General features: G+C 40.0%; 1 protein-coding gene across 3 annotated transcripts in view; it reads left to right on the top strand.

The window, feature by feature from the left end:
* The window catches only part of ecel1 (endothelin converting enzyme-like 1), a 77,019-nt gene that overhangs the window by 34,034 nt on the left and 27,882 nt on the right, over window positions 1–15,103 (top strand). For all 3 annotated transcript variants that reach the window (XM_075474084.1, XM_075474085.1, XM_075474083.1), the window contains exon 7: window positions 13,494–13,716. In XM_075474084.1, coding sequence (XP_075330199.1) covers window positions 13,494–13,716 — 223 coding nt within the window. The remainder of the gene's footprint in view (window positions 1–13,493; window positions 13,717–15,103) is intronic.

Raw genomic sequence — 15,103 nt, 5'->3', positions numbered from 1 at the left:
CGAACCGACCCGTACCGGACTGCATAGTGAGAACACGCCACTATTGTCTGCCCAACGAGCCTCTTGGAGCTGGTCAGGTTCATGGTAACGGCCGTTCTATTCTCTACTACATCTGGATTTATGACAAAGGGGAATATAGTAGTTTTGTAGTAGATAGATCTGTTGTGGACAAACAGCACATTCTTCGCCTGGAAAGGCATTAGAACATTTCAGTTAGTTACCTAATGAAATAATTCACTATTCAAATAAAAGGTAAAAAGAAAAACAAGAAAATTAATTTGACACAAACATGGCAGAGTTAATCTAATACACAAAAAAATGCAATGGAATAAAGTCAACTCTACGTTTAAGTGCTTTACAATAATTTATCATTATTGTGCACAGACATTCTCAGGCTTACCTCAGTTGTAAGTTCTTGTTGCTCTGAGTATTACCCATAATCCTCTGCCCTTATTTCATACAGGTAAATTTATATACACGAGCAAATAAGGTGGCATAGTTGTCTCATTTAGCAGGGTTTTTACTAGAATCATTTTAACTCAAGCAAAAACACAAGCCTGCTAACAAATTAAATCTGACCCCAAACCTCCAACTCTTACTGTTACATTTTTTGGCCAATTAAGTGTCACTAATGTTTAATATGAATGTTAAAAAATACTATTAGAATTGTCTATAAAGTGGGGGCCACAAAGACAAACAAACTGTATGGATCTGACTAACATGACAGTTTACAGCCATGTTTACTGTCACATAATAGTGTTTTTAGCTAAATCCTATGATCAGTTATTGTCAAAGTGGAAAGATAATGAAAAAAATAATTTCATATCAATAAAAGCCACTGTCCACACTGGAAAACCCTAAAGACTGAGTTATCATACCATACTGAATCCCAGCAAGTGCTTGGAGGTCTTCAGTGGTTCAGTGAGCTTCCATAGGTTAACAAATAGACTACAAAGACCTTCAGGTAAGTGTTTATCATTCAGGCTGCAACACTTTGAGCATCTTTGCAAGCAAATGAGTTAAATTTAGAAAAAAAAAAGAGTTTAAGTATTTAATTAAACAAAATTAAACCTTAAAGATATTTACACTAAATAATGGGTTGACAACAATCTTGAGAATTACACTTACAAAGGCTTGAAAGCAGTAATGGTGAATGTCTCAAAAGATATTTTCAGACACATACATGCTTGTGAAAAAGAAAGTATACTCTGTTTCTCTTGTACATTTCTATGTATCAGGAGGACACAGGTAAGAATTATCCATCTTAACACAGTTTCAATACAAATTGAAGATGATCAATAACACATAAAATATATTATGTCATCATTTTTGTTAAATGAATGCCGACACAACCTGAGATTAAGTAATTAATCTGGGGTTGTATTTCTGATTTTAAGACCTGGCGAGGGCCACATGTTTTCCTTTTATCTTTATTTATTAATCCATTTTCTTTTTTTTATAATTATGTCCTGATTCATAAAACCTTAGAAGTGAAAGTGAATGCATTTTCTTTTTCACCCAATGATGTGAACACTGATGACAGATCACAGACAATTACCATACACCTGGCTAAATTGGACAAAGCTTATTGATTGTTGATTAGTACAAAGCATATTGTTTAGCCGAGGCTAAATTAAGTACCGGTATTTATTTATTTTCCAAGTTTATAGAGAATAAAAACTTTGATTAAACAATGACTCTCCATTATCTGTACAAAATTACATGGCAACCAACTGCATATTTGTTGAGATAGTCAATCTAATAATGGCAGGTCTCCAGAGTGAAGATTAATTCAAAGATTTATCTTCTGGGAATTATGAATAAGTTTTTTAAGTAAATGAACTAAACAAAACAAATTGAACCAATCCATACATACTCACTTTAAATGTTACTTTGCTGGAGATTGAGTTTTTACCTGCAAAGGTTCTGTCACGTTGGATGTGGTGAAGGAGGACCCGGATGCAGATATTTAAAAAATAAAACTTGATTTATTTAATCAATCCAAAAAAGAGCACGGCTGAGCCAGACTACAAAAAAACCTAAACAATGAAAAGACTGAATAAGACTGTGAAAACATGGCCAAACCTGATTCCGCATGAGTGACAAGGATTTCTGTGACATGGCTTCAGTGACAGTGAGGATCTGGCAAAGGGCACGAGAAAACGTGGAAACTAAATACTGAGGAGCGTGACTGGTGAGTGAGTGCAAACTGCAGAGAAACACAGGTGACGTGGGTGAAGCTCATGGCAGGGCAGAAGAAACTGAATAAAACTAAAGACTAACCAGGAACTTAAAACATATCAACTAACAGACATGACAGGCAGCACATATAAAATTTCAATTATAATCATCTGTCAACCATTTTATTGGATATGTGCAAATTTTGAGTTTCTGGGTGACTCAAGCATGAAGCCAGTCTCCAAGATTCATCCCCTGGATACCACAAATGTTTTAGCAATCCATCCAAAAGCTGCAGAGATACAGAACTTTTCTCAACCAGAATAGAAGGAAAATACAATGAAATGATGGTTAATAACAGGCTACCTGCAGCCAAACCCAGTCCTTTTGTTTGACAGTGGTAATTTAGGTCAAACACAATAACACAATAAAATCAGAATTGACTGAATTTACATTTTAGACTTTTTTTATTAGACTTAGACTTTTACTATTTTATAAGATTTTTCAATATCAAGTAGATATTTTCCAAAATATCAAGTTGTAAAAAAAAAAAAGGAAAAGAATCATACAAAACAAACATTCAACTTTTAAGACAAACTAAATATGAGCTCGGATACACATGCACAGAGTGCAACTGTCTTGAAGTAGGAGTCAGGGCATCTAATGGATAGCAGAGGCATCTAATGGATAGATAGACAAAGTGTTTTGTCTCCTCTGAATATGCTGGCACTAGCAATCACATCCACAGTCCAGGAGCACGTTTGAGCATATCACACAGCTCATACAGGCACCACAGGTTCATATATGTATTAATACTAAGGACTTGAAGAGGAAAGTTTGTTGCAGTAGAGGAACAGTGTGAAGATGCAGTGTGTGAGGGGAGAATTTGGCAGACAAATAAAGGGCAGGCAGGCACCTCATTTGTTGTCGGATTAGGATGACATGATGGTTCAATGAATGTATCATTTGTCCGTCTATTGTAGCACCCAACTTTTCTTTCCTCCTTGCTTCTCTCCTTCCATTTTCTTTATGCTTTGTTTCTGTTTTGACTACTTTCTTTTCATTTGTCCTTTTTTTCATAAAAAAAAAATTTTCTCACATCTTTTCATTCACTTCTTTCTTTCTCAGATCCATCTTTTCTTTTCCTCTGCATTGTGTCAAGCCAACAATCCATCACTTTATTTTTACAGGACCCCACTGACCAAGTCCTCTTAAATTTTTCTCTCTTCATTGGCACCATGTTCTCATGTTCATAAAGTTCCACATACAAGTTTGCTGACAAAAGCAGTCACACCTTCATGCCTCCTCATTCACCTCCTCATTCTCCATCCTTCTTTTTCTCCTCTTTCTGTCTCTAGTGTGTGTGTGTGTGTGTGTGTGTGTGTGTGTGTGTGTGTGTGTATGTGTGTATGTGTGTGTCTGGTCCCCACGCACTGTGGTGACTGCAGCCAATTCCATTAGCCAGATGAGCAAGCCTCCAATGAAGGGGAAAGCATAATGGCAACACCAGCGTGCCTCCCACACACTCCTCCATCTCTGGTGGTGCTCCTTCTCTCTCCATTTGCTCCCCCATCACTTGTCAGAGTGTGTGTTTGTGACTGTGGGAATCCAGTGTGTGTTCTAGCCGTGTAATTTAAAGCCTTAGAGCACAGTCTGTCATTTGTGTTCTTGCTTAGGTGAGTTTCAGCACATCATTTTAGTGTTCATGACTAATCCAGAGATGTAAACCCGCAGCAGTCAAGCATTCACTTCCTGCTGAGCGCATCAACAAATATACACTCACTGTAAAGTATTTTCTGAGGAACCAGCAGTGGATTTTAAGATGCTCTGCCTTTCAGCAGACAAGGTTTGATTCCCAGCAGGACATCCTGAACTGAACATATGTGCACCCAAGCCTCTGTGAGGTACTTTGTCCACACTAAAAAGCATACATTTTCTGTCTCTGTTGTGTTTAGGGCTGCAGATTGAGAGCTTGTGTGTAGATCACATTATTCTTTTTTTCATTTTACAAATCCACATACAAAATAAGAAAACCCCAGATGTTTTGCCTAACGGTCACTTTGAAATAAAAGTGTAACTTGAGTGAAGTTTGGAATAGAGGCAGCCCACCCTCTTCCATTACCTAAGGGGTCATTACCTGAAGTAATGTGTTAATGTAGTGCAAGGAGACCGTGTCTTTTCATCTCTGTAACTAGCCCCATTAAAAGCCATTCAGCTAATGAGCCTTCACTCAGTCGTACGGTGATTAAGACTTACTGCTTTATCTGTGCAGAGCTCTCACAGGCAGTACTTACATTTAGCTCTGATCTGACTCCATTACTGCACAAAGTCTACACTGACAAAAACAATTTGTTCATGTGTTACGTTTGATATGTTTGAGTCCATTTTGAACACCAAATGATGTAATGCTCATTAAAGTTTGGTAATGTTCTAGTTGCAGTTTTTATATTTCATGAAACCACAATCAAACATTCTTTTAAAGTTTGCCTAAGTTTAAGATATAGTAGTGTTCTCAACTAATATAGTTTGACAATAGTAGTTGCCAATTACTTTTCCTATTAGGATTTTACATTAAAACATGTAATAGGTTTATTAGCTGTAGCACAAAACCCATTATATTACAAGATCACCTTGGGATTTCTTGTCTTAGGTTTTAAATGTCTACCAGCTGTAAGCAGCTCCTCTAAAGAGTTAGCTTTCGTCTCAATTTCTCGTGTGGTTCGGATGCTCAAAGAAATTAAGCGGTTTAATGTTTTCCAATAAAGTACAAGAATGCAAGATATTACAAAAAAATGTCAGTATAACTTCTTTCTTCTTATATAGTCCAGCCAATTAAAATAATTCAAAATTCATCACCTCCAAGATTTTCTTTCTTTTTTGTGAATTGCCCAACCACTTGGTATATAAATATGATCATTGATATAAATGGGTAACCCAAATCAAGTGCTTTAATTTTTTTAAGTAAACCTTTGAATGCGTATTATATATTAGTAATGAATCTATTTTCATGTTATTTGCTGCATCGGTATATCAGTTGAAGGAGCTAAATACTTCTTCCTGTTAGGATTTGTGGATTTTTGTGGACTCTGTTTTGGTTTTGTCTAGGATCTTCTGGGTTTTATTCTTTTCTGTTTTCTTGTTTGTGATTAAGACATGGGTTTTTAATATGTTTTGTTCTTGTCATTAGACTTGTCTTGATTAAGTTATGTTAGTTCCTGTTCCATTCTCTCCCTTTAACACTTAACTCAGTTTCCATGTCCTCTTCATTATTTCCACTCATTTCACCTGTGTTCAGTTGTCTCAGCTCCCTGTCTTCTCATAGTCATTGTCAGATCCTCGCTGTTACGTCCTTTCTGTGCTTCCAGATTGTTCCATGTTCCATGTTCGAGTCAGGTTTTGTTCTGTTCTTGGGTTTCTGTTTTTCTCTAGTTTAGCTGTTGGTGTTCCGGCCTGGCCACCTTATTTGTTCTAGCATGTGGTCCCTCAAAGGCCTTCTACGACTGTGTAGACGCAGGTGTGAGACTTTGGGTTTGTGAGATGGGTAACTGAACTCATGGATGTGTTGCGTTCTAGGCCTTGGCTCCTCTCCCTTCCAGATGAGGCACATCTGGAAGGGAGAGGCTGAGGCAGAGCAGAATGCACCAGTGGCGGAAATCTTTAATGTAAAGTCCAGCACGTTTTTCCCCTGTGCTCAGTCCTCAAGTCTTGTCTCCTTCTGCCTCCACAGTCACACCGTTGCCAGCCTCGTTAGTCAAGTCGCTGCCTGGCTCAACAGTCATTTCTCTCCCTGCCTCCACAGTCATGTGGTCACAAAGAGGTCCCTGGGAGGCATAGAGTACGTCCAACTTTATACTTTCTCTGGTGAAGAAGTCCCTGTGAGGGTATGGCGACCTGTCCAGGGTGTAACCTGCCTCTCGTCCAAAGGTGGAGCAGCTGAGAAACTGTTTGAAGGGTGGAGGTGTCGAACAGAGGGGTGGGCAGTTGAAATCCTTGTAGCCTGGCCATGTTAACAATAGTTTTGGCAGCCCCACAGAGTAAGATATAAACCATTATTGTAATAACAGAGGTGAACTCTCTCTGTAGATAATGTGCATGTAAATTCACAAATAGCAGTTCAATGTCCCAAATACAGATCCTCTCCTTCACAGTGACATGCCCAGGATAGCACCGTCTGTTAGCAGTTAAACCCAACAATCACTACAATACCCCCAGTTTTGCTTTTATCACTATTCCCAATATCTTTGTCTGCCTGTCTAGTCAGAAAACCAGACATAGAGGTGTTGGAGTCTGGTATATGCTCCTGCAGGCATGTCTCAGTGAAACACATCATACTGCACTTTCGATATTCCTACTGTGTTCTCATGAGCACTCAAAACTGGTCCATTTTATTCACTAGTGGTCTCCCCTTCTGCATGATGATTGAGGGAAGATATTTTTTTATACATCCTCCTCCTCTTTTTGAATCATTCAGAATTCATGTTGTTTTCTCTTCAACTCCCATGTGATTTGCTGTCTTTTTCTGGACATTAGTAGGGTTTTAGAAAGCTCAATCAGCTGCATTTTTTTTCTAAAAAGAATAGAAAGAAAAAATGAAACTGCTCCACTGGCATGATAACTCATCATAACCGATGTTAAAAAAGTGCTGTAAATATGAGGAGAGTCAACTTAAGCAGCACAGCTTATAAATAAGCTTACAGATATTTCTCAATTGCCATTATGGTGTGGCACATTATAGAACTGTTACTTCCCAGATAGCAGTGGACTCCGGGGCGGATCCGACCTCAAGCCGGGCAGGTCCGCCGTCCTGATCAACCGCTCGCCCCGGCTCCCCACAGTGTTATAGGACCCGTTCCGGACTCTAGGCGGATCCGCACATTGTACGCGTTCCCCAGATAGCAGTGGACTCCGGGGCGGATCCGCCGTCCTGATCACCCGCTCACCCCGCCTCCACACAGTGTTCACCAGACCCGTTGCTGACTCTAGGCGGATCCGCACATTGTACACTCTCTTTTCAAACCTCGGCTTCAGCTGCATTCGGAGTTGGGCAGCGACACGCCCCGCCCTCAAACAATGTACTGTGAAACAGCGGAAGCGCTGCACATTCTAGGCGGATCCGCACCATTCTTTGTTACACTGTCATTCGAAGTTGGAAAGCAACAGCGAAACGTCTCCTTTGGCAGATCGTACACTGTAAGTAAACTTCCTACACTGTAAGTAAACTGTTAATATGTGCTTGTTTATGCAGATGGAAAGCGGGTGAATCTGTCTCTATGATTTAACTTTTAACTTTGTAATATACCATAGCGATATAGCATAGCATATAGCATAGCATATAGCATAGCGAGCGTGGTTAGCTAGCTCACATAGCATATTGCCGGTAGGTAATGTAGATTTGAGTTAAAGCGGCAGTCGGCAACTTTTTTTTAGTCATATTAGCTTGAACTGTCATGGGATTCTGGAAGTAGAATATTAAATAGGCTGTTTAGGAAAAATAACAAAATCTGTAGCTCCCTCTGAAGCCTGTAATCATGCTTGCAAAAACCGAGCGCTCCCGGCTGTTTTTAACCAATCAAGTTAGGGTGGAGGAATCCTACCTGTCAATCACAGCTTGTGCACACGCTGCTGAGCGTGAGTCTGCCCCAGCTTGTGTGCGCTCACACTGGTGTGAACTCACGTGCACAACCTCGTCCACAGAGGGGGAGGGGTTTGGGGGGCGATTCGGAGCTTGGTAGAGGTTGGGGGAGGGACCTGAAAGTTGTATCAGTTCGAATTTTCCGACTTTAGACTCGGAATTTTGAAAACTTGCCGACTGCCACTTTAACCCTGGTAGTTTTGGTCACCATATCATTCACTCATCACTCATTCATCTAAGTTGACTATACACAGGTTATTTTTGTTACTCTTAAACTGCATTCCTATATTTAGAAATTCTATGTCTGAAGTATGTGACAGATTGGCTATTTTGGAGTGCATCACTATGTGTATCCTGTCACATTACAAATTGTGATTATGATGGCGGATGATGATAACTTAATTGAAAATCTCCTTTTGTGATTACAGATTCTGTCAGAAAAACTCCTGTCGCTCGTGCTTCCACTGAACATGATGTCTGCAAGCATGCCATCCGGTGGTTCAACTTGGCAGCAGATAGGGGAACCTCATGCTGCGTCTACACCAAGGGCGACCTACGCTGCCTGGTAGCGGAGGTAGCTGGAGAAGCTTCGCTTGAGAATTAGCTTTGGTAGCTTTGTTCGCTCGTGACGTCACATTTAGAATGTTTAATTTTTAAAGGCCCCGCGGCTGTGCAGCACCCCCGCTCTTTTGAGAGGAACACGATCTTGCTTCAAACAAAAGACTTTAACAACTGGCTCTTCACTTTGGAAGACGAGCATAGTGTCACGACCGGATAGTTTGTCTCGGAAAAGCAAGAGTCTTATATGAAGTATTACTACCACCTGGTGGAGGCACTTAACACGTAAAAAACACCATCAGCATTAACCAAACGCTGTTCTTTACTCATCGTACATACACATACTATATAATTTTCAGCAAGCATGCCAGGCTGTACTCGGATTTTTGAGATCTATAGCGAATTCACATCAGTAACATTAAACAACATACACGTGCATGTTCTACATTAAAATTAATTAAATAAATACGTAGGAACTAGGAACCAAAGTTTACACGTCTGTTTCCGCGAACCCCGCGGATTGTCGGACCCCTACAATCTGTGGATTGTCATTGGTTTTCGCCGAAACGCGTCATAGCTCATTACCATAATATTAGCTTGAGTTTAATCGCTGGAATTCGCTCTGGTCGCTCAGTTCTCTTCGCCCTTGGCGAATCCGCTCTGGTCGCCCAGTTCGCTCACCCTCCATAGAGAAATAATGATTTCCGGCGCTCAGGTAGCGTAAGTCGCTCTTGGTGTACACAAGGCATCAAGGAGACGCAGTACACACGAGGTTCACCCTGCTGACAATGTCTAAGCACAGCACATCACATGTTATGCCAGTTCTTTTTTTAGTTTTTTATTTTTTTCATTTAAATGAGTATGTGAGTATTCATAAATAAATTTAAGAATTTCCATCACATTTTTTCATGTTGTAGTGATGTGTTGGTCAATCTGGTGTTTGTGCCAGCTCTTTTAAGTGAACTCAATTCCACTTAATTGGTTGTATCCAACCAATCATATGATCACAAGGATCATACTCTAGTGTCCCATATATCTCCAGGGTTGGTGGAGGTTACTGTCCTGGTATGGAGGATGAGGGAGGCAGGGAGAGCAGTACAGCACAATGGATAGCAGACGAGATGAAGTACCCAGAGAGAACCCATGCATGTACAGGGAGAACATGTGAACCACATACAGAAAGACCCCTGGCTGGATTCTAACACCTGCAACAGTGCTACCAACTGCACCACTGTGCAGCCTCAAAACTGTAAATTTACTCGTAATAATAACCCAATTTTAGGTCTTTTGCAGCTTCACAATAAATCATTTTCTGGTGTATAAGGCTAAACTGGTGGGATTTTTATGGTGTCATTTCTAGTTGGTAAGCAAGTTTTTATCTGTATCTACTTTTGTTAATAAATTCATAATAAATAAAGATTCCGGACCAAATGAGTCCACCTCTGTTATAAGTATCATAAACGGATAAGGGCCGGATGATGTGTTTTATGAATGGATCCAAAACGGATCCGGGCCGGATGACGTGTTCTATGAACGGATCCGGGCCGGATGTAGCACTTAATGTGTGGATCCGGGCCGGATGTAGTACTTAATGTGTGGATCCGGGCCGGATGTAGTACTTAATGTGTGGATCCGGAGAGGGTCCGAGGCGGATCTGACCCAGATCCGTGATCTGGATCTGTTCCGGATCCGTTCCGGTGTGCAAGTGGACTCCGATCCGGGTCCGTTTTGCGGATCCGTTCCTGAGTCTACCCTAAATCCGGAACAGATCCGTTCCCGAGTCCGTTTGCTATCTGGGTTGGCTCTGTAATTTCGCTTATACATGCTTTCACATATCAACAGGTATTTCTATGTATAAAAACAATATTAATGCTCAATGTTTAAAAAAAATTATAATATTTCTTCACTGAAGACACTATTTGAATAAACACTAAACAGTGCCATAACACATGCAAAATGAGGATCCTTGCTTATCTGCTGTGGTTGGCAAGCTAGCTTTAGCATCCCCTTCTTCTTGTTACTGGCTAAAAATTGGTTTGCGCTCCCTCCTTTTACTCTGCATTGCCAAGATTGGCAATGACTGAGGAACAGCTTTTCCCGTGAATGACATATGCAGTTTGACAGCCATCTTCTAAACTGAGAAATGTTAGTCTAATCAAATCTCACAACTCTGTTACATGATCATTCCCAAAACACCTAATCTTATGCAACAAATAGCTTGTATGATTTTGGAGTTTGGTTTTAAATTACCACAATGTTTTTTTTTTCTCTATTCTGATGAGTACAGCCTTGACCAATAACAACTTTGAGCCATGTAGTTATCAAACAAAACCTCACAACCTAAATTAAATGCCATTGTGACTTTAGTTTTCAGTAACCACACAGCTCATTATGGATTATACCCTCTCACACAGCAAAATTACTTTCATTACAAGAGTCTCTCCCCTCACATACAACAGAGAAATACTGTAGTTTTATTACCATATAGATGACTCCCACACATGTAGCTTCACTTCAGGACACAAACTTGAAAAACACACATTCACAGACACAAACATGTTTTTTTATCTTTGTGGTGATTCACCATTGGCATAATGCATTCCCTATCCCCATTCCCTAAACCTAACCATCACAACTGAATACATAATCCTAACCCTAACCCTAGATCTAACCATAACTTTATTCAAACCCTACCCATAAAATCAAGTTCTGACCCTCAAAAATCCCTTTAAATATGTGGGGTCCACCATTTTGGTCCCCTCAAAACATATTAGAGCCCACAAGTATATCAGGCTCCCTGTTTTTGGACCCTATAAATATAGAAAAACAAGTACACAGAAAGAGAGACAAAAAAGGTAGAGAGATATGAAATATAAATTAAAACCTGTGACTTTTCAAACAAACAATGCAGCAACAAACCCAGCTGATGAAGCAAAGTCACCTCACCTATAACACATGATTGCTGATACCACCATAGCCCATTAATTTACCTAAACACACATTTTCCCCTACCTGCCTTCCTTTCTGTGTTCCTGTCAAGTTAATTCACTTCACTTGTGCATTACTGTTGGGACCTAAGGGTGCTGCTGCCAAGGCACTTTCGACTTAATATCTGTCATGCATAGGGAAATTTTCTTTTTTTTTTTCAGAAAGGAAAAAAATATGGGAAAACAACAACAACATGCCTTGAGGTTAGCATGGAGCCTCACAGGAGGAGAAGGGGGCATTTGTCCCTGCAGGGCAGATTAGATGTGCATGCCCAGTGGGGGTATGAGGACACACCAGCACTCCGTCGCATGGGGGGAGAAGACACAGCTTGAATACATAAATGAATAATCCATTTTCTTTCCTTCTGCTTGACATTTTCTTCAGTTCTCTTCTGCCTCTCCCCAGTGAGTCCATCTGGATTGGAGGGAGCTGTTCTTTTACTGTTGGACTCTGTTGACTCCACATTAGTCACTGGTTTCTCTCTGACTACTCGAACTTATATCTTGAGTGTTATATCTTGAGAGCCCGTGTGACATACATAGACACATATAATTAAATCTTATATGCAAGGCTGTTAGTATGTGACAATGAGATATGATTTACACAGATATTACCAACTCCAAAGAAGGTATTCTGCAAATGAAAAACCGATAGACCCTTCTTATTCTTCTATTCTCTATTCTTCTCCCCTCTTTTAAAACCTAAGGGTGGCATAAGGGAGAGGTAGAGTGTACAGCCCGGTCCGGCCCTCTCCCCGACTCTGCTTTCCTCACCCTCTCTCTCTGCCCCCTCTACTACTCTCCCATTTAAACACCCCTTAACACTCAAGCACATCTCCATACAAAGTAAGTGCTGTGTAGAATCGTAAGAGATTGAAACACCTAGTCCTGCTAGTAGAATTCGTCACAATATGACTGTTTATCAGCAAGGTTTCTCAAGAAGTATAAAGCTGAATTTCATGATCCTTGGTGAAGAGGGGGTGCAATAAAAAGGAAAGGAAAAACTGATCAAACTTTTTTGCAGACATGGATCACTTGAATTAAAATTGGGCCAGATTAGTCAGCAGAATGAAATGTGAGTATTTTACATTTTTGCAAACCAGGCAGACATAATCTCAATGCTTCTGGACCAAAATTACTCCAAACTCATCACATACAATGCAGAGAGCAAAGTTGAACTTACAGAAATATCCTCACAGACACTAATCTTGATCTGTGGATAAGGATCCTCCAATCTATCTCAATTCCAAACCACCAACTTCCAAACTGACTTTTTTTCTGGAAGTGTTGAAGTAACAGTAGAGTTTGGCAATTTTTTTGGTCTATGGCTTTCCCTACAGTTGTAGGACATAACACCACTGTTATAAAAACAAATCTTCATGTGAGCCCTGCACATTTAAAGCCATAGACGTGGATTTGTTGTCTGTTTCTATGCTGAAGAGGCAACAAAGACGCCATCAAAAGTCCCAAAAAATGTCTATCGAACGTAAAGCAAAACAGTGTGGTGCAGGACTAGAAACTAAAGTTGTGAACTGTGGTATTTCAAACGCCTGTGTGCTGCTGGGCAGTTTCAGGTGCAGGAATGTAGATAAGAAAGGTCATGGTACTTTAAAATAAGTACAAAAGAAATAGTTTTAAGGTTCACAAACTTCTCTTGTGTTGCTTTAAGGCTCGCACCCCACTATTTGCTGGATCCCCATTCACAAAGGGTATATAATTCCTGTCTCAGAGATGCAGGAACATTAAGATTATAGGATTCAGTGGCTTGTAGAAATGTGGATTGGTTTGTCATGCTGAATATCGATGTATATACAAACTATATCCTGTCATTTCAAAAGTTGTACGTGAAATCACCAGGTACCATAGAAATCAAATTATCATCTACACTTAATGTTACAGCCATCCAAGTTTCTCAATTTTTTTGTATCCACAACGAACAGGATTTTTTTGGTTAACCACTGGAGAAAAGTGCTTCAGGGGAAAATTTACAGATGTTTTAAAGTTTTGAACATGTATCAGCTCTGCCACTTTCACTTCTGTAGTTTTTTTTTTTTTTTAATCTCAGAACAAGTAATTTTGCAGAGCAAATATTTTTCAGAAATTAATTAGGTAATGTCATTTTATTTCTTCTGTTCTAGGGTTCTCCATAACTACATGCTGTGGCGTATTGTGGCAGCACTAAGTGAACACCTGTCCACCGCCTTCCGTAGCACCATCCATGAATTTTCACGAGAGATTGACGGCACTGAGCAGCAGCTGGAGCTGGGCAGGCTCTGCCTCACCCAGGCCAACAAACACTTTGGCATGGCCCTGGGGGCCCTGTTTGTCCAGCAACACTTCTCTTCCCAGAGCAAAGCCAAGGTTTGAATATATATGGACTTTTGAATGGATTGAGGGCTACTTCAGCAATTAAGTACTAGGGCAGTTCAACAAAGAATTAATTATTGTTTTTTTTTCTTCTTGTGTTATTAGAACATTTAAAAAAGAAATTACCTCCCTTCTCAATTTTTATATAATGCACTAGACATAAAGAAATCTGAAGGGTAGATATGAAATAAACTGAACATTTGTTTTATAACAGAACAGCCAAATGATTGAGTTTTGCATTGGTCCAAATAGAAGTGGTGCATGACTGCCTATTCCCAAGTAAGATCATTTTTTTAAAAACAGAGAGCCAGGAGAGTTAGAAAGTAGAATTTAATTACAAACAATAAATCTTTTTCCATCCATCATCCATTTTCGACACCCGCTTAATCCAATTCAGGGTTGCGAGGGTCAGGGTACACCGTGGACAGATCGCCAGTCCATCACGGGGCCATACAGAAACAAACTAAACAAACCATCCACACTCACTCCTGTGGTCGATTTTAGAGTCACCAATTAACCTAACATACATGTTTTTGAGCAGTGTGAGGAAGCTGGAGTACCTGGAGAGAATCCACACATACACAGGGAGAACATGCAAACTCCACAAAGATAAGGTCCCAAATTGAAACCTAGAACCTTCTTGATATGAAGCAACAGTGCTAACTACCACACAACCATGAGCCCATTTGGCCATAGCTCTCTCAAAATGTTTTTGTACAATGTAGTTTTTTCCTGCCTTTTAAGTAAATTAGCTTAATTTTAGCTCAGAGCAAGAGTCTCGCTACCGTAAATCTTACACACATACTGGTCCAGCTAGATACTAGGTTTTCACATTCTCTTTTTTATAAGGTACTGTAATTTCTCCCAGGAAGTTTTCTGTTGCATTGAATTAATGGCTAAAATATAGAGCATTTACAGATGGAGCTAAAGCTGAATATAAACACTCATCCTTGAGCTTGTAGGTTCTTGGAAAGAAAAAGGCATGTTCATGCACTTCAGCTAATGTATGTCACCAAATCTGCTTTATTTAATTTAGGGAGCTTATATATCCCCTGGCCCTTCCCTTTGTAAGTAATTATTTTGTGTATGTATGGATCTGACTGCCTCTGTGCAGCCAGTCTCACTAATGTAACACAAATACATCTCCCACATTCTCCAGAAATGTTGGAAACAGTTGTTTCCTTTTCCTGAACTGGGGTCTGAAAATCCTATCTACACCAATCAGAGCTGCCTAGTTCCCTCCTCTCACCCAAAGCTTTTTGTTTCAATGTTGTTCTCTGCCAGGTTGGTTACAACTGATTCCCCACTCTCCGTCCTTTGGTGCTCTTCACTTTCACCTGAATCCTCCCCCACATGAAATCTTTTCTTAGGATCATGTCCT

Source organism: Odontesthes bonariensis, chromosome 9 (assembly GCF_027942865.1).
Source record: "Odontesthes bonariensis isolate fOdoBon6 chromosome 9, fOdoBon6.hap1, whole genome shotgun sequence".
NCBI lineage: Eukaryota > Metazoa > Chordata > Actinopteri > Atheriniformes > Atherinopsidae > Odontesthes > Odontesthes bonariensis.
The sequence above is the reverse complement of the archived record's forward strand: the minus strand, read 5'-3'. Positions and strand labels throughout refer to the sequence as shown.